Source organism: Melanerpes formicivorus, unplaced genomic scaffold, assembly GCF_026170545.1.
Source record: "Melanerpes formicivorus ecotype bairdi unplaced genomic scaffold, bMelFor1.0.p_v2 SCAF_9, whole genome shotgun sequence".
Classification (NCBI taxonomy): domain Eukaryota; kingdom Metazoa; phylum Chordata; class Aves; order Piciformes; family Picidae; genus Melanerpes; species Melanerpes formicivorus.
Window position 1 is genome coordinate 13981753 of NW_027142361.1, and position 18755 is coordinate 14000507.

At 48.0% G+C, this 18755-nt stretch overlaps 1 protein-coding gene across 2 annotated transcripts in view; it reads left to right on the forward strand.

Annotated features, from left to right (window-relative positions):
• The window catches only part of NRBP1 (nuclear receptor binding protein 1), a 91140-nt gene that overhangs the window by 20244 nt on the left and 52141 nt on the right, over positions 1-18755 (forward strand). For both annotated transcript variants that reach the window (XM_068143098.1, XM_068143100.1), the window contains exons 3-7: positions 12217-12339; positions 13291-13392; positions 13486-13575; positions 15372-15412; positions 16111-16205. In XM_068143098.1, coding sequence (XP_067999199.1) covers positions 12217-12339; positions 13291-13392; positions 13486-13575; positions 15372-15412; positions 16111-16205 — 451 coding nt within the window. The remainder of the gene's footprint in view (positions 1-12216; positions 12340-13290; positions 13393-13485; positions 13576-15371; positions 15413-16110; positions 16206-18755) is intronic.

Below are 18755 nucleotides of genomic sequence, written 5' to 3' on the forward strand. Positions count from 1 at the left end.
GGATCATCGAGTCCAACCTGTCACCACAGAGCCATGACTAGACCATGGCACCAAGTGCCTCGTCCAATCTCCTCTTGAACACCTCGAGGGATGGTGACTCCACCACCTCCCTGGGCAGCCCATTCCAATGACTAATGTCTCTCTCGGTGAAGAACTTCCTCCTCACCTTGAGCCTAAACTTCCCCTGGTGCAGCTTGAGACTGTGTCCCCTTGTTCTGGTGCTCATTGCCTGGAAGAAGAGACCAAGCCCTTCCTGGCTACAACCACCTTTCAGGTAGTTGTAGAGGGCAATGAGGTCACCCCTGAGCCTCCTCTTCTCCAGGCTAAACAATCCCAGCTCCCTCAGCCTCTCCTCATAGGGTTTGTGTTCAAGGCCTCTCGCCAGCCTTGTTGCCCTTCTCTGGACACATTCAAGTGTCTCGATGTCCTTCTTAAACTGAGGGCCCCAGAACTGGACACAGTACTCAAGGTGCGGCCTCAACAATGCAGAGTACAGGGGCACAATGACCTCCCTGCTCCTGCTGGCCACACTATTCCTAATGCAGGCCAGGATGCCATTGGCCCTCTTGGCCACCTGGGCACACTGCTGGCTCATGTTTAGGCGGCTGTCGATCAGTACCCCCAGGTCCCTCTCTGTTTGGGAGCTCTCCAGCCACTCTGACCCCAGCCTGTAGCTCTGCATGGGGTTGCCGTGGCCAAAGTGCATTACCTGGCACTTGGGTGGACTCCAATGGGATGTCATTTAACAAGTCCATCTGTTTAGTTGGTCGAGGTCCCTCTGCAGAGCCCTTCTACCCTCTAATTGACTAACATCTGCTCCTAACTTGGTGTCATCTGCAAATTTGCTGATGACTGACTCAACCCCCTCCTCCAGATCATTGATGAAAATGTTAAAGAGGATGGGGCCCAGCACTGATCCCTGGGGGACGCCACTGGTGACTGGCCGCCAGCTGGATGTGGCACCATTCACCACCACTTTCTGGGCTCAGCCCTGCAGCCAGTTCCTAACCCAGCACAGAGTGTTGCGGTCCAAGCCTTGAGCTGACAGCTTAGCCAGCAGTTTGCTGTGGGGGATGGTGTCAAAGGCCTTGCTGAATTCCAAGTAGACCATATCCACAGGCCTCCCCACATCCACCAGACGGGTCACCTGATCATAGAAAGAGATCAGGTTGGAGAGGCAGGACCTGCCCCTCCTGAATCCATGTTGGCTGGACCCTTGGCCATCCCTCAGGTGCGCAGTTATTGACGCCAGGATAATCTGCTCCATCACTTTCCCTGGCACTGAGGTCAGGCTGACCGGCCTGTAGTTTCCAGGTTCCTCCATCCGACCCTTCTTGTGGATGGGGACCACGTTGGCCAGTTTCCAGTCATCTGGGACCTCACCTGTGAGCCAGGACTGGAGGAAAATGATAGAGAGCGGCTTGGCCAGCTCATCTGCCAGCTCTCTCAGCACCCTAGGATGGATCCCATCCGGTCCCATGGACTTGTGAGTGTCCAAGTGGCTCAGCAGGTCCCGAACTAATTCCTCATGGATTACCAGGGCACTACACTGCTCCCTGACCTCGTCACCCAGCTCAGGAGGCCCCTCGTCCTGAACTCCTCCTGCCTTGCTGTTAAAAATTGAGGCAAAGAAGGTGTTCAGGACCTCAGCCTTTTCCTCATCTTCAGTCACAGATGTATACAGCAAAAAAAAATATACAGCAAAGAAAAATACAGGAACAAAACTCCCTCCTCTGGACAGAGGAGGGTTCCCCCCTCTGTACCCCCCTCTCTTCCCCTACCACCCTTTTTTCCCAAAGAGGGCTAGAGAGAGAAAAGGTAATTAATAAGGATGAAATTTTGTTAGGCCTCAAGAACGCATGCAGGATTAGTGCTTATCTGGTATCCAAGGTCAAACTCCGGCTGCTCAGAAGCAGACAGGCTGGAAAAGCAGGACAGAGAGAAACTGAGAAAAATTCCAACTGAACTAAAACTTAAAGTTGCATTCTACCAATGAAATTCGTTTAGAATATCTGATTGTTTTTGTTATTCCAAAACATTCAGCCAGAGTGTTCCAGCACTGTCCCTTTCTTAAAGGCACAGCCTCAAACAGTCACACAGGCCTGACATTTAGATATTGGTATCAGTACATGGCATTGTGTTGTGCAGCAGTAGAGGTCTTATCTCAGGGGACTCCTTTAACTCTCACAGTGTTTATGTGAGCTGGAAAGTCTTTGTCACTGTGTGTTGTGTTAGGAGCTCTTGCTTAGTTGATGTGACCGTTTAACCAAGTTCCTCTTGGAACACAGCTTATTGATAGAAGCTCTGGGGTTTTTGTTTCAGTGTGGTCAGCTGGACACTCTGAGTCCATACTTGGTGTAGCAGGGTTAAAATCACCAGAGTCCATTGCAAATTGGTTTATTTCTCTTATCTTCATTAGTTAGTAATATGTGTGGTGGGATGGAAGGGGTAAGGCCAAGAAGCCTCCTCCCTTCCCCCTTGTAAAGTAAAAGGGAAAAAAAAATTGAAGGGAAAAGGAAAAAAAACCTCACAAGCTGAATTAGCAAAGCAGTGGAGCTATATTTACAAAGCAATGTAGAGAATGCAGGGGATTATTTACAAATTTACAATATCTACAATATATACAAAGATATACAACAGAGTAACACAGAAATGAGAGTAACCCCTCTCGGCAGAGAGGGGTCCCCCACCTCCGCTCTCCCCTCTCTCCCCCCCTTTCCCCAGAATGGGATAGAAAGAGAAAGGAAAGAGAGGAAAAAAAAGTTAAAAGCAGTTCGTGTTAATTGGAAGGGAGTTAGTATACAGGCCTGTTATCTGGTTTTCAAGGCCGAGGCCTTGGCAGAAAGCCCAGCACAGGCAAAGCTGCTGCACGAAGCAAAGACGGAAGCAAGACTGACTGAGAAGTGCTGGAAATGTCCACTTCACTCCCACTTCAGAAGGTGCTTCCTCCCACTTGTCCAATGAAATTAGTTTAGACTATTCCTTCCGTTTACCAACTTCCGTCCACCATGTTCCCTTTCTTAAGGGGGCAACGTCAACTGGCCACAGTCCACCCCTTCTAAACAATTTCATTGGCTGTTCATACTGTCCATCCAATCCAAACCGATATTTACAGTTCGTGAGTAAAGTTCATAGTCCATTCCGGCTATGCTCAGATGTAGATGATTCAAAAGTCCAAAAAAAAATCAGAAAATGAGAAAAATGGAAAACAGTTCATTTCTTCGCCGACGAAGCGAAGAAAAGGGAAACAGGGATTCTCAGGGTCTCTTAGTTGACTCAGGGCTCTCAGGGATCTCAGGGTTCGTGCACCGTAGATTCCTTGTTGATTCTTCCTTTGGACGCGATGTAGCTGTACAACAGTTCAAAGTTAACCTCTTTCAGCTAAAGTTAAATTTCTTTGTGGAATACACTGAATTTCACCATTCTCTTGCATTACCCAATAAGTGTGACCCGGACCTTCAGCTGAAACCACCCCTCGGATAGGTTTAGCCTCTCCTGAGGGTGAAAATACCCAAACAGTTTTACCTAACAGATTCTTTTCTCTAACAACAGGAACTCTATCACCTTCCACTTTCCGTAGCAAATCTGAATGTGCAGGTCCAGCTCGGTTCACTGAACCTCTACTATTTACCAGCCAGGTTGCTTGTGCTAAATGTTTTTCCCAGTTTTTCAAAGATCCACCCCCCATGGCTTTGAGAGTGGTCTTCAACAAACCGTTGTAGCGTTCAATCTTCCCTGAAGCTGGTGCATAGTAGGGAATGTGGAATATCCACTCAATACCGTGCTCTTTTGCCCAGTTCTTTTCAAGGTTGTTCTTGAAATGACTTCCGTTGTCTGACTCGATCCTCTCTGGAGTTCCGTGTCTCCACAGGATCTGTCTCTCCAGACCGAGAATGGTGTTGCGTGCAGTTGCATGTGGAACTGGATAAGTTTCCAACCATCCAGTGTTTGCCTCTACCATAGTAAGCACGTATTGCTTACCAGAACAAGAACGTGGTAGAGTGATGTAGTCAATCTGCCAAGCTTCACCATACTTGTACTTGGACCATCTGTCACAGTATCACAGTATCACAGTATCACTTAGGTTGGAAAGGACCTCGAGGATCATCGAGTCCAACCTGACACCGCAGACCCCATGACTAGACCATGGCACCAAGTGCCACGTCCAATCTCCCCTTGAACGCCTCCAGGGTCGATGACTCAACCACCTCCCTGGGCAACCCATTCCAATGCCGAATGACTCGCTCGGTGAAGAACTTCCTCCTCACCTCGAGTCTGAACCTCCCCTGGCGCAGCTTGAGACCGTGTCCCCTTGTTCTGGTGCTGGTTGCCTGGGAGAAGAGGCCAACTCCCTCCTGGCTACAACCACCCTTCAGGTAGTTGTAGAGGGCAATAAAGTAGTTGTAGAGGGCAACTCTATGTCACCATACCACAAGGGCTTAAGTCGTTTTGCCTGCTTAATAGCAGCACAAATGTCACAGTCATGGATGACTTGTGTGATAGCATCCATGGAAATGTCTATGGATCTGTCACGAGCCCATTGGTATGTTGCATCTCTGCCTTGATGTCCTGACGAATCGTGAGCCCACCGAGCTAAGAATATCTCACCTCGGTGTTTCCAGTCGAGATCAAGATTCGAGTCCATGTCTACTTGAGAAACTCTTGCAGCTAGATCTGCCTGATGGTTGTGTTGCTGTTCCTCAGTAGCTTTGCTCTTAGGAATGTGAGCATCGATGTGTCTCACTTTCACTGGAATTCTCTCGATTCGATCAGCAATGTCCTGCCACAGGTTGGCTGCCCAAATGGGTTTTCCTTTCCTCTGCCAGCCACTCTTCTTCCAGTTCTTTAGCCAACCCCATAGAGCATTGGCTACCATCCATGAGTCGGTGTAGAGATAAAGCTTTGGCCATCTCTCACGTTCAGCTACGTCGAGAGCTAGCTGGACAGCTTTAACCTCTGCGAACTGACTGGATTCTCCTTCTCCATCTTTCGCCTCTGCAACTCGGCGTGTTGGACTCCACACTGCAGACTTCCACCTTCGCTTGTTTCCAACAAGACGACAGGAACCGTCTGTGAACAAAGCATATTTCTTTTCATCATCAGAAAGGTCATTGTAAGGAGGAGCTTCCTCAGCACGAGTTACTTACTCCTCTGGAGGTTTAGCACAGTTGATACCTTCAGGCCAACTTGAGATCACCTCCACTAGACCAGGTCTTTCAAGATTTCCTATTCGAGCTCTCTGTGTTATCAGAGCCATCCACTTGGACCAGGTTGAGTCTGTGGCATGATGTGGTGTGGATCCTTTGCCTTTGAACATCCAATTCAAAACTGGTAATCTGGGAGCTAAGAGAAGTTGTGATTCAGTTCCAATCACTTCAGAAGATGCTTTCACTCCTTCATAGGCAGCTAAGATTTCTTTCTCTGTTGGAGTATAGTTAGCCTCTGAACCTCTGTAACCTCGACTCCAGAAACCAAGAGGTCGTCCACGTGTCTCACCTGGAGCTTTTTGCCACAAGCACCAGGTTGGACCATTGTCACTTGCAGCCGTGTACAAAATGTTCTTAATGTCTGGACCATCTCGGACAGGTCCCAGACCCATTGCTTGAACTACCTCTTGCTTTATCTGGTCAAAGGCTGCTTGTTGTTCAGGTCCCCAGTGGAAATGGTTTCTCTTTCGAGTCACATCATACAGAGGTTTCACAATCTGACTGTATCCAGGAATGTGTAGTCTCCAAAATCCCACTATCCCCAAGAAACGTAGGGTCTCCTGCTTGTTTGTGGGACTTGCCATGGTAGAGACTCTATTTACCACATCCACTGGAATGTGTCGACGTCCATCCTGCCACCGCACTCCCAGAAATTGAATCTCTGTGGTAGGTCCTTTCACCTTGTCTCGTTTGATGGCAAAACCTGCATTCAGAAGAATGTCAATGATTTTGTTACCTTTCTTGAAGACTTCCTCAGCAGTTTTACCCCAGACGATGATATCATCGATGAACTGGATGTGTTCTGGAGCACCTCCTTTCTCCAGAGCATCGTGGATCACTGCATGACAGATGCTTGAGCTGTGGATCCAGCCCATTGGCAGCCTGTTGAAAGTGTACTGGATTCCTCTCCAGGTGAAAGCAAACTGAGGCCTGCATTCCTCTGCTATGGGAATAGAGAAAAATGCATTAGCAATGTCTATGGTAGCATACCATTTGGCCTCTTTGGATTCCAGCTCATACTGCAGCTCCATCATGTCTGGCACTGCTGCACTCATGGGTGGTGTCACTTCATTTAGGGCTCGGTAGTCTACTGTCAGACGCCAGTCTCCATTCTGCTTCCGCACAGGCCACACTGGACTGTTGAAAGGTGAATGAGTTTTGCTGATGACTTTCTGACTTTCCAACTGACGAATCAGATTCTGAATGGGCAACAAAGAGTCACGGTTAGTTCTGTATTGTCTGTGATGCACAGTCTGAGAAGCAACCGGCAATTTAATGTCCTGTATCTTATGTTGTCCCACAACTGCAGATTCATCAGAAAGTTCAGGTCTGGCAGATAGCTTCAATTTTTGTCCATCAATTTCTATTGAAGCTACTCCAAAAGCCCATTTGTAACCTCTAGGGTCTTTGAAACGCCCTTCTCTCAGAAAATCAATTCCCAAAATACAAGGTGCGTCAGGTCCGGTCACAACTGTATGCTTCCTCCATTGTTTACCAGTTAAACTTATATTAACCTCTACCTTACTTAACTCTTGAGATCCACCAGTGACTCCCAGAATAGTTATAGACTCTGATCCCTGATAATTTGATGGTATTATGGTGCACTGAGCTCCTGTGTCAACCAAGGCCCTGTACTTCCGAAATTGTGAAGTGCCAGGCCACTGGATGTACACATCCCAATAGATTCTGTTATCTCTGTTATCCCTCTCCTCCCCCTGGCGGGAGGCAGGGCACCCCTAGTTATGGGGAACATGCGCACATGTGCATTGCACATATTGTGCAGGGTTATAACTTTGCATGTTATAACTGGAGCCACTGTTGGAGCCATAAGAGTTGTTCTGGGGAACTGTGGAAGTAACAGCTACCCTTCTGGTATTGCTACCTTGGGTTCTGCCACTTTGCAATTCCCTCAGTCTCCTGAAAAGATTAGAAGTTGGTTGGCCATCCCAGCGGTTCATGTTCTCACCAAACTGATCACGCAGAGTTATCCAAATAGTTCTACGTGATTGCCTTGGTGGTCTGTTTTGGAATGACCTGTTTTGGAATGTCCTGTTTTGGAATTACCTCCTTGGAGGACGTGTATTCCTCACAGATGAAACTTGTACCCACCTGGAGGAAGAATTGAAATTATCCTTCTGTGCCAATTGGTATATGGAATCTTTTAACTCTCTTATGCAATTCTGAATATCACCAGACATCGTTTTAATGGCCGAAACCAAAGAACCACGTGTCATGCTATCCTCCAATTGTCTCATTTGATCACTGAATTGGCCAACCGTAGGAGAAGTTCCACCATAACTTCTTGACACAATTCTGCTTGCCAGAATGTTTGCATAATTAGAAGGAGCAAGTTTGATGATCTTTTTAGCAAGACCAATACCCACAGGAATGTCATCAGGATTCAGAGTTTCATGTTCACCATAGAGTAGCTCTCTAACAGCAAATTCTCTCAAGCGCTTAATTCCCTCATCTATGGTAGTGCAGGGTTTAGGATTCCAGGGAAGATCATCTCGGGAAGGGTATCTCAGGGCAACCGCTATTAAAAGGCGTATCCACAGGTTAACCTTACCGAGAGCTTCGCCTAGATGTCTATCTATTCCATTGTCCCTTGAGAGAGTTCCTAACTGAGCTGCTGACTTGTCTCCAACTGTTAGAGCTGAAGCACCTGTATCATAACACCTACTGAGCCAAGCTAGAACTGGCTCCTTATCTGCCCTGGTGAAATCTTTACGGACATTTCTCAATTCCTCCCGTGGTGACGAACAGTCTGTAATATCATCTTCCTCCTCGTCTCCCTGAATTCTTTGCCCATATAATCCTGCTGTCATTCTCCTAAGGATCTCTTTAAGCTGAGAACCACCTTTGCCAGCTGCTTTCCTAGCTTCATCTCTATCCTGCTTTGATCTCACTAGGTTAGCTAGATCTTTAAAACAAACCTTCTCTTCCTCCTGAGCATGATCTTTTAGAGTAGAGGGCCCCTCACCAGGATCAGTCTCCTCCTCTTCTTCTCCATCTTTGCCCTTTCCAGCTCTAGTCTTTAAAGGAGCCATCTTGACTGGAGCTGTGTTTGCATTCACAGCCACCTTAATGGAAGCTGACAGGTCCTGAGATAAATCAGCTGCTGGGGCAGTGACTTCCGGTCCCACCGAGAGATTGGGTGGAAGTGACGTTGCTCCGTTAATGGCCGACGGAGAAGAAGAAGAAGGAGAAGGAGTAGGTGCCATGTTGATACCAGCCGATGCCCTTGGCTGCTTGCTAGAATCAGCAAAGTCATTTAGAGCTGCTTTACCAATTAACTTTTTAGCCTTCTTTTTGACTGACACGGGTTCTCCACAGTCCTCGTCACTAGATGACTCTGGGACTGATCGAGAGCCACGGCGTTTTCTTTTTGATCTAGTTTTAATAACAAAACACGCCCTGGACACCTTTTTCTCTCGCCACAAGGAATACAGAGAAAACACATTAGTTATCACCAGCAGCAGAATTATACACATCACATAAATCATCTTTGGATCCCAGGCATCACCTAAAGTTACTGTCTCCTCAGGCGGAATCTTAAAACCCTTTATCTCAATTGGGAGAGTGGTGGAGGTAACATTCCTGTATCTCACTGGCCATAATAAATTAATACATTTTCCATACCATAATTTAACTTTATACATAACCCACATATAAATTGTCCGCACCAAATATTTACCCAGGTAATCCAAAATCAAACCCAAACAATACCTGTAAACCAGAGCCCCAAAAATTGAAAAGAATAATCGCTCCACAAACCACAATACCTTCATGTTTGCTAATTCAGCTAGAAAACACTAAATCAATCAAGTAATAAATTAAACTAATTATCTGCCGCACGTTGGGTACGCCAATAAAAAAAAAAATGTGGTGGGATGGAAGGGGTAAGGCCAAGAAGCCTCCTCCCTTCCCCCTTGTAAAGTAAAAGGGAAAAAAAAATTGAAGGGAAAAGGAAAAAAAACCTCACAAGCTGAATTAGCAAAGCAGTGGAGCTATATTTACAAAGCAATGTAGAGAATGCAGGGGATTATTTACAAATTTACAATATCTACAATATATACAAAGATATACAACAGAGTAACACAGAAATGAGAGTAACCCCTCTCGGCAGAGAGGGGTCCCCCACCTCCGCTCTCCCCTCTCTCCCCCTCTTTCCCCAGAATGGGATAGAAAGAGAAAGGAAAGAGAGGAAAAAAAAGTTAAAAGCAGTTCGTGTTAATTGGAAGGGAGTTAGTATACAGGCCTGTTATCTGGTTTTCAAGGCCGAGGCCTTGGCAGAAAGCCCAGCACAGGCAAAGCTGCTGCACGAAGCAAAGACGGAAGCAAGACTGACTGAGAAGTGCTGGAAATGTCCACTTCACTCCCACTTCAGAAGGTGCTTCCTCCCACTCGTCCAATGAAATTAGTTTAGACTATTCCTTCCGTTTACCAACTTCCGTCCACCATGTTCCCTTTCTTAAGGGGGCAACGTCAACCGGCCACAATATGTTACTGGTACTTAGTTCCTACAAGATAATGTTTAGTTCCTCTGTGTTGGGGGTGGCAGAATGATTCCATCAGTGCTCATTAGCATAACTCTGTAGCTGAAATTGAATAGATTTGACTGCTAAAAGTGGCAGCCAAGGGAAAAGGGATTTCTGAGGAAGCCTGTATATCAGTGAGAAGCTTCCAGCAAATGGGATACTGATGGGATCCCTTGTGAGGGAAGAAAAGGTGAGGCAGTATGAGTAGGAAAAGCTGTGGAACGGCCAGGGCTTCAAGATGATACAAGTGGAGGAGAGTTCTGGATTTGCTGGCCAAATCTCAGTGTTGACTTTTACTTCAAGGGGAGAATTGGATCACCTGAAAGTGAAGTAGTATTTGTAGTATGTGGCCAGTTGATGGTGAATAGCAGTGGTTGGTGGCTAACAGTTAAAAGGTAGATTCTGCCCTTTGTCTTCTCAAAGTACTTTGAGGTAGGAATCCAGTGTTGTCACTGCACATTGCATGATGGCAGTAGGACTTTGGCTATGATTGTAGCTTTGGCAAGTCTTTGAAACAGCCTGAAAAAGGCATTGCAGAACAACAGGGAACTCAAGATGCTGGGTCAAGAAACCCATATACATGTTTGAATGCTGCTTGTCTGAGGAAAAATAATGTTACAGTAAACTTTGCTGCCAGAAGTGTTGCTCACCTTAGATCTATGCAGGTCTTACAGCATGGAGTCCTTCCACAGGCCCAGCCATTCTCATGCAAGGCTTTAAACTCTTTCCTGTCATATCCCCTTGGTGCTTTCTTTGTGGTCATTGATGTCTTATTAGGTGTGGAGGTACTTGTGCTGGGTTAACTTCTGCATTTATTAACTAAAGAGATTCTTGCAACACTAAGCTCTGTGTTCCATTCTTGTGTCTATTCCCAGCTTACAGCTTTCCCATAGTTTCTCTCTGCTTGGATGTGGCCGGTTGACGTTGCCCCCTTAAGAAAGGGAATATGGTGGACGGAAGTTGGTAAACGGAAGGAATAGTCTAAACTATTTCATTGGTAAAGTGGGAGGAAGCACCTTCTGAACTGGGAGTGAGCTGGGACTACCCTGGGCACTCCGGCACCCTATCTTCAGTCTTGCTTCCGCCTCTTCTTCGTGCAGCAGCTTTCTGTGCTGGGCTTTCTGCCAAGGCTCCGGCCTTCAAACTGACAAACTTGATAAGGCCTGTATTAACTCCTTTCCAATTAACACAAACTGCTTCTAATTTTTTTTCCTCTCTTTCTCTTTCTATCCCATTCTGGTGAAAGGGGGGGAAGAGAGGGGAGAGCGGAGGTGGGGGACCCCTCTGCCGAGGGGGGTCACTCTCATTTCTGTGTTGCTCTGTTGTATATCTTTGTATATATTGTAGATGTTGTAAATTTGTAAATATTCCCCTGCATTCCCTACATTGCTTTGTAAATATAGCTCCACTGCTTTGCTAATTCAGCTTGTGAGTTTTTTTTCTTTCCCTTCAAGTTTTTTTCCCTTTTACTTCACAGGGGGGAGGGAAGAGGCTTCTTGGCCTTACCCTTTCCAAACCCACCACATTGGATCAGTTTCCTCTCTTGGGAGTTTCATGTCTCATCACCTTTCACAAAACTCCCCAAGAAGTCAAAGACAACTTTCTGGAGACCTTTTTTATATCCCTTTCATATGTTTGGAATTTTTTTGGTGGCTAAATGAACAGTGGGTTATCATAAAGCATAAAAATCTTGGAGTACTGCATCCAGTTCTGGAGCCCCTATTACAGGAAGGATCTGGACATGCTGGAGCATGTCCAGAGAAGGGCCACAAGGGTGAGTGGAGGGCTGGAGCTCCTCTCCTATGAGGACAGACTGAAAGAGTTGGGGCTGTTCAGTCTGGAGAAGAGAAGGCTCCGAGGAGACCTTATTGTGGCCTTCCAGTATCTGAAGGGGGCCTACAAGAAAGCTGGGGAGGGACTTTTTAGGGTGTCAGGTAGTGATAGGACTAGGGGGAATGGAAAAAAATATAGAAATGAGTAAATTTAGATTGGATGTTAGGAAGAAGTTCTTCCCCATGAGGGTGGTGAGACACTGGCACAGGTTGCTCAGGGAGGTGGTAGAAGCCTCATTCCTGGAGCTTTTAAGACCAGGCTGGATGTGGCTGTGAGCAACCTGATCTAGCGTGAGGTGTCCCTGTCCATGGAAGTGGGGTTGGAGCTAGATGATCCTTGAGGTCCTCTCCAACCCTAACAATTCTATGATTCTATTCTTGCCAAAAGGGAGCTTTTACTACAGAACAGGCTTTGTGCAGAAGCTCTCCTCAAATACGCCCAGGGCTTGCTGCTTACACATCCTGTGATGTGCTCATATTTGGGTTTGTCCAGTTCCTGAAATGTATGTGCACAGCCCTGTCCTGGAATGCTCACTTAATTAAAAGTTAATAAGCCAGTTTCACATGAAGGTTGCATGGTAAGGATCTGGTCTTGATGGCTCTGAGCTGGGGTCTGTGTCTATGCTTCCCGTGCAGGTGAATCAGCGCAATGTTCCAGGGATCGACAGTGCCTACCTGGCCATGGACACGGAGGAGGGCGTGGAGGTGGTTTGGAATGAGGTTCAGTTTTCTGAACGGAAGAACTTCAAGCTTCAGGAAGTAAGTCAATGCATTTCTCAAGAAGGTGTGGGGATAATGATTTGAATTAGGGTGGGATTACAAATATTGGTGAGCTTTCATATGGATTATTGACTGGATATGGAGTGCTGCTCAAGTGTAGCAGCTTCAGCTGGGCTTGTGCGGAAAATGTGACAGAAAACTGCTGGTGTGCTCTTTCCATGGGCTCTTGGGTTGGATTGGTCTTGGTGATTGTGGTGGTTTGAGCCTTAACTGGGGTTTAAGAGCTCAGATGGGGGCAAGGCTGAGAATCCCTCCCCTGTTTCCCTTCCTCCTCTTCCCCAATAGAGAGAGAAAAAAAAAAAAGAGAGCAAATCCACCAAGAAATAATTTGGGTTTGGCTTAGAAGTAGAGAGGCAAAGAATTTTTTTTAGACAGTATATATGTATATATATTTATGTAACAATGACAGGCAGGGTTCACAAGGGTAAGGAACAATGATGGATGGGAAAAGGAAAATCAAAAATATGAGATACAGAACCAGTCCTTTGCAAAGTGTGGAAGTAGCAGGGAGGACCACGTGGCAGGGGAGCAGCAAGCCAGCAGCAACTCTTTCATCCCCATGAAGCAGAAGGAAGAGAGAAAACAATGGAGCAATGCCTGCAATGTCCTCCCTTTTATACCCCTGCTGGACAAGGGGTGTGGGGAATGGAACAGACCAAGTCAGTTTCCCAGGGAGAAAACATCCTCCGGGGAGGGCAAAAAAACTCTCACAAGCCCTACCCCCCATTTTTTTCCAGGATGGGCGTAGCCCACCACAGTGATCAAGGCATGCTCAGTCAAGGTGCAATGTAAGACAAAAATCAGATGTTGTTTGTCCTTAGCATAGGAGCTTGAGGCATATGTGTTAAGAGGACCAAGATACCAGAAGAAAGTAAGGTATGGGTGGATGTGCTCCCTGATGTAACATGTCATTGTCTTTCTGATGTTAAGGAAAAAGTTAAAGCGGTGTTTGACAACTTGATTCAGCTGGAACATCTGAACATTGTGAAGTTTCACAAGTACTGGGCTGATGTGAAGGAAAACAAGGCCAGGGTAAGTAAAGCCAACAATCTGTGGGGCTTTCTCACTGTATGTGCTGCTAATAATTAGTGAAGCAGAGGGTAATGCCTGCTCCTGCCCCTCCAGGTCATCTTCATCACTGAGTACATGTCTTCAGGGAGCTTGAAACAGTTCCTCAAGAAGACAAAGAAAAACCACAAAACCATGAATGAAAAGGTAACTCTTTTTCCTGTATGCCTGGATTTACTTGTTTACTGGAAAGCTCTTTCAGCAGAGAATCCTGATTAGAAAGCAGCTTGGTGATAACGTGGCTGAAACTCCTTTTTATTAATGTAAACTCATTTAGTTGCAGGTTCTCTGCTTTTTGCTTTGTTTCCACCAGTTATGCAGCTTCATGTGTGGTGTGACAGGCAGGTCCCTTCCCCTGTGTATGTACAGGAAGGAGCATGATGGCTTGGGAGGGGAGGTGTGTTCTTGACCTGTGCAAATGGGAATTATAGGCCTGTCAGCCTGACCTCAGTGCCAGGCAAGATCATGGAACAGGTCATCCTGAGTGCATTAACACAGCACTTAGAGGATGGCCAAGGGATCAGGCTCAGCCAACATGGATTTAGGAAGGGCAGGTCCTGCCTGACCAACCTGATCTCCTTCTACGAGCAGGTGACCCGCCTGGTGGATGTGGGGAGGACTGTGGATGTAGTTTACCTGGACTTCAGCAAGGCCTTTGACACCGTCCCCCATAGCAAACTGCTGGCCAAGCTGTCAGCCCATGGCTTGGACAGCAGCACTCTGAGCTGGGTTAGGAACTGGCTGGATGGCCAAGCCCAGAGAGTGGTGGTGAATGGTGTCACATCCAGCTGGCGGCCAGTCAGTAGTGGAGTCCCCCAGGGATCAGTGCTGGGCCCCATCCTCTTTAACATCTTTATTGATGATCTGGATGAGGGCATTGAGTCTATCATCAGTAAATTTGCTGATGACACCAAGCTGGGGACAGGAGTTGATCTGCTAGAGGGTAGAGAGGCTTTGCAGAGAGACCTCGACAGGCTGGACTGATGGGCAGAGTCCAACGGCATGAGATTTAACACATCCAAGTGCTGGGTTCTGCACATTGGCCACAACAACCCCATGCAGTGCTACAGGCTGGGGTCAGAGTGGCTGGAGAGCAGCCAGGCAGAGAGGGACCTGGGGGTGCTGGTTGATGGTAGGCTGAACATGAGCCTGCAGTGTGCCCAGGTGGCCAGGAGGGCCAATGGCATCCTGGCCTGCATTAAGAACAGTGTGGCCAGCAGGAGCAGGGAGGTCATTCTGCCCCTGTACACTGCACTGGTTAGGCCACACCTCGAGTACTGTGTCCAGTTCTGGGCCCCTCAGTTTAGGAAGGATGTTGACTTGCTGGAACGAGTCCAGAGAAGGGCAACGAAGTTAGTGAGGGGCTTGGAACACAAGCCCTATGAGGAGAGACTGAGGGAGCTGGGGCTGCTTAGCCTGGAGAGGAGGAGACTCAGGGGTGACCTTATTGCTCTCTACAACTACCTGAAGGGGGGTTGTAAACAGGCAGAGGTTGGTCTCTTCTCCCAGGCAGCCAGTACCAGAACAAGAGGACACAGTCTCAGGTTGCGCCAGGGGAAGTTCAGGCTGGAGGTCAGGAGGAAGTTTTACACAGAGAGAGTGATTGCCCATTGGAATGGACTGCCCGGGGAGGTGGTGGAGTCACCATCACTGGAGGTGTTCAGGAGGAGACTTGACAGGGTGCTTGGTTAGATGGGTTAGTTGATTAGGTGGTGTTGGGTGATAGGTTGGACGTGATGATCTTGAAGGTCTCTTCCAACCTGGTCTATTCTATTCTATTCTAAATTCACAGAAACTGAGCTGAACATGAGGATGCTGATCCTCTAAGTTCTCACTTCACACCTCTACTGGGTAAAAGCTCAGATGCTGCAGACTGTAAATCACAGAACTGTGCATTAGCTTCTCTTTCTTGAAAGACTTTTTTGTTCTTTTTGCCTCTGTAGGCTTGGAAGCGGTGGTGCACTCAGATCCTCTCTGCTCTCAGGTATGTGAGTTGCTGATCTAGCAGTCTAGCTTCTGCTGAAGTGTCGCCTGTCTTGTGCCAGAATATTATAAGCTGTAAGCATTATGCTGCCAAATGTTAATTGTAAGAGCAGCAACCCAAGTGTCAGGGCACAACTTCCGCTCTGCAGAGAAAATTCTGTGGCTGTTTGTCTTGATATAGCTGTTGATGACGTTCTGATGAGCTTTTGGGAGCTGACAGTCCTTATTTTAACATAAACCCAAGCAGACTGAGGTACAAAACCTACCTCCAATGTAGCTGGGACCCAAGGACTGGAAAGCTTTCTTGCTGGAAAACATGACCAGTCACCAAGTGCCTTTCTGATGCTCTGTGAATAAGACCAGAATAAGGCTCTGGTAGTTTTGGTATTACGTTGGAACCCTTTTAGCACCCATCTACCTCAGTGAAGTAGTTTCTTTGCCCCTGTTGCCCTGAGTTTCTTGGGAACTGCTCAGAGAAGGCTTTCTTTTCTCCTTCATGTTCTGGAGATTGCTTAATTTCCATAATTTTCTCCTTGCTTAGAGGCTGATATACAGCCTTAGCTGGACCTCCCTGCTATTGCAAATCCCTGGGATGTGCCCTCTGCCCTCCTTCTCTCTTCTGATGAGAGAGTGAAGGGATGAAGGGAGGGATTGCTACCTCTGCAGCCTCCTGACCAGCACTCTGTTCTGAATCTGCAGCTACCTCCACTCCTGTGATCCCCCGATCATTCATGGTAACCTGACCTGTGACACCATCTTCATTCAGCACAACGGACTGATCAAGATTGGGTCAGGTAAGGCTTGGGAGAGGTGACCCTTCCCTAGCAGACAAACTGCTCAGACAGAAAAAAGCATCTCATCCTTTCAGTTATCTGGCTTCATAGGCATGTGTGTACGCATGTTCCTCCACCTCCACATCAGTTGTGTGTAATGGGTTAGGACAAACCCCCTCCCCACCACACGCAGAAAATAACAAATCAAACAAACAGATTGCAAAAGTGATGGAAAGTTTAAATAGAGAACAGTGACTGCGTGCAGAAAGCTAGAAACACAGTGACAAGAGAGACCCCAAAACAGTCCCAGAAAGATCCCATCCCCACCTGAGGGTGCACCCAAAACCCCCAGGGCTCCTCCTTCCCCCTCCACTGCTAGGCTAGTCTCAGCTGGCCAGATCTGAGACTGCCCATCCCCCCGTGGCCTTGGGCCTAGCCAGGCCCATGGCCGGGGGATCTCTCCCCCAGTTACCGGGTGTCGGAGAGGAAGGAAAGAGGAAGTGCCAGACCCTGCCATAAAATTTATAGTGGTGCAAGGGATTATGGTAGAAATACCTAATTTCCTGTGTCCACCCACTGGGCTGGACTTCTGGACACAGGAAACACCCCTGTAGCAGAGGGCACCCAGCCCAAACTACGACAGGAGCCATCCCTTATTTCATACCATAATCCCTGCACCCAAACACATCATCAAATCAGAAAACTTCCGATGACATGTTGCGTGAAGTCCGTGTCTTCATCTGGGCGTCCACCCAAATAGTCTCTCATTCAGGCTCAAGTGTCTGTCCATTCCAGTTCTTCTTCCTTCATCCAATGGAACCTCCCAGCGATGCAGAGTTCACTCTTCTGCGGTGCAAGTTCTCTATGGATTCCTTGGACATCCTGGTCACCTGGAAAAGCCTCACAACTTCTCAGCCAAGCCTTTATTCTCATCTATGTTTACTCGGCGGCATATTCTCCACCCCTGTGGCAGGCCAGTCGGAACAATCCGGCTCCATGACTGCCTTTTTTCGATCCATCCAGGGTGCTGCAACCAACCACTTCCATCCATGGCCCAAAACTACACAGATGCATGTCAGAGGCACTCCGCCCCCCCACTGGGCGTTCGTGTACCGAGGCAGGACAGCATCCAGCTGCACAACCCCCCCTGGGAAGAGGGAGGGGCTGCACCACAGCCCACTGAGAAGAAGGGAGGTGGAACCAGGTGCTCGGCGCCATTTTCGGAACTCATCCGAAAATCGGGGAAAGAGATTAGAGCCGGCTTTACTGCAGCCTGAGCGCACGGCCGGGGCCACCGCCACCACTCCTCCGAGCGCACGGCCAGGCCTGCTGCCACTTGGCATACAGCAGGGCTCCGCTCACCTCTACCGCCGCAGCACAGAATCAAAATCACCTCCACCCCTCGGACACTCAAACGGCTTCTCCAGTGAAAGCCATAAATGCGTTCTCAGAGCCCTTGAAAACGGCTTTCCAGCTGGGGTCCCCGTCGGCCCTCCAGGGTTTCGGGAGCTGGCTCGCCCGCTCGCAGCGGCTGGCTCTATCCCCGCAGCGAGAACGGACCTGACTCTGATCTGTTTGCCGCTGCCCCTCCCCCACTTCACTCCCTGCCGTGGAGGAAGGGCAGGTTCTGCGTTTTCAAGCGGTACCCCAGTGCTGATGGTCGAGAACCACCCCTGCTTGAAACAGGAGGAGGGGCTCCGTGCCACCGGCCGCGCGCCAGGTGTCCCCCCGCAATCCACAAGAACTCACACGATCGTCCCGGCAACAAAACTTGAGCCCCAACTGCCAAACCCAAACCGATGCCCAGAACTAAATTTAAACTCTCCATCTTTTGCAATCGATCTGCAGAGTGGGCACAACAGCTAGCCCCGCATTTGGCGCCAAAAATTGTAGTGGTTTGAGCCTTAACTGGAAGTTAAAAGCCCAGATGAGGGAAAGGCTGAGAATTTCTCCCCCACTCCCCCCTCCTCCCTCCAAACAGAGAGGGGAAAGAAAAGGGTAAGGAGCAAATCCACTAAACAACAATCTGGAGTTGGCTTGGAAGTAGAGAGGTGAAGAATTTTCTTTAAACAATATATATATATAAAAAACAATAACAGGAAAGGTTCACAAGGGCAAGGAACAAGGATGGATGGGAGTGGGACAGAAAAGAATAATACAAAACCAGTCTTTCTCTGAGGAGGTGCGGAGGCAGCAGGGAAAAGGATCAGGTCTGGCCACGTGGCTGAGGAGCAGGAGGGCAGCTGCAGTAGCTCTCATCCAGCAGAGGCAGGAGGCAAAAGGAGATCCAACAGCTACGATGTCCTGCTTTTTATACCCTAGCTGGGCAGGGAGGGGGGAGTGGAACAGACTCAGCTTCCCAGGGGAAAACGCCCTGCAGGGAGGGTAAAGTACCCGCAAGCCCTCCACCCTGCTTTGTTTTTTTGTTTTCAGAAAAGGGAGTTAACCCACCACATTGTGCCAGAGATTGGTAGCAGAATTCACTGTTGGTTGGATCACCTTCAGGTGCAGGGAGGACTGATACTGGATGTTTTTCCTTTGTTAGCCTCTACCTCCGTTTATCTCAAGGGA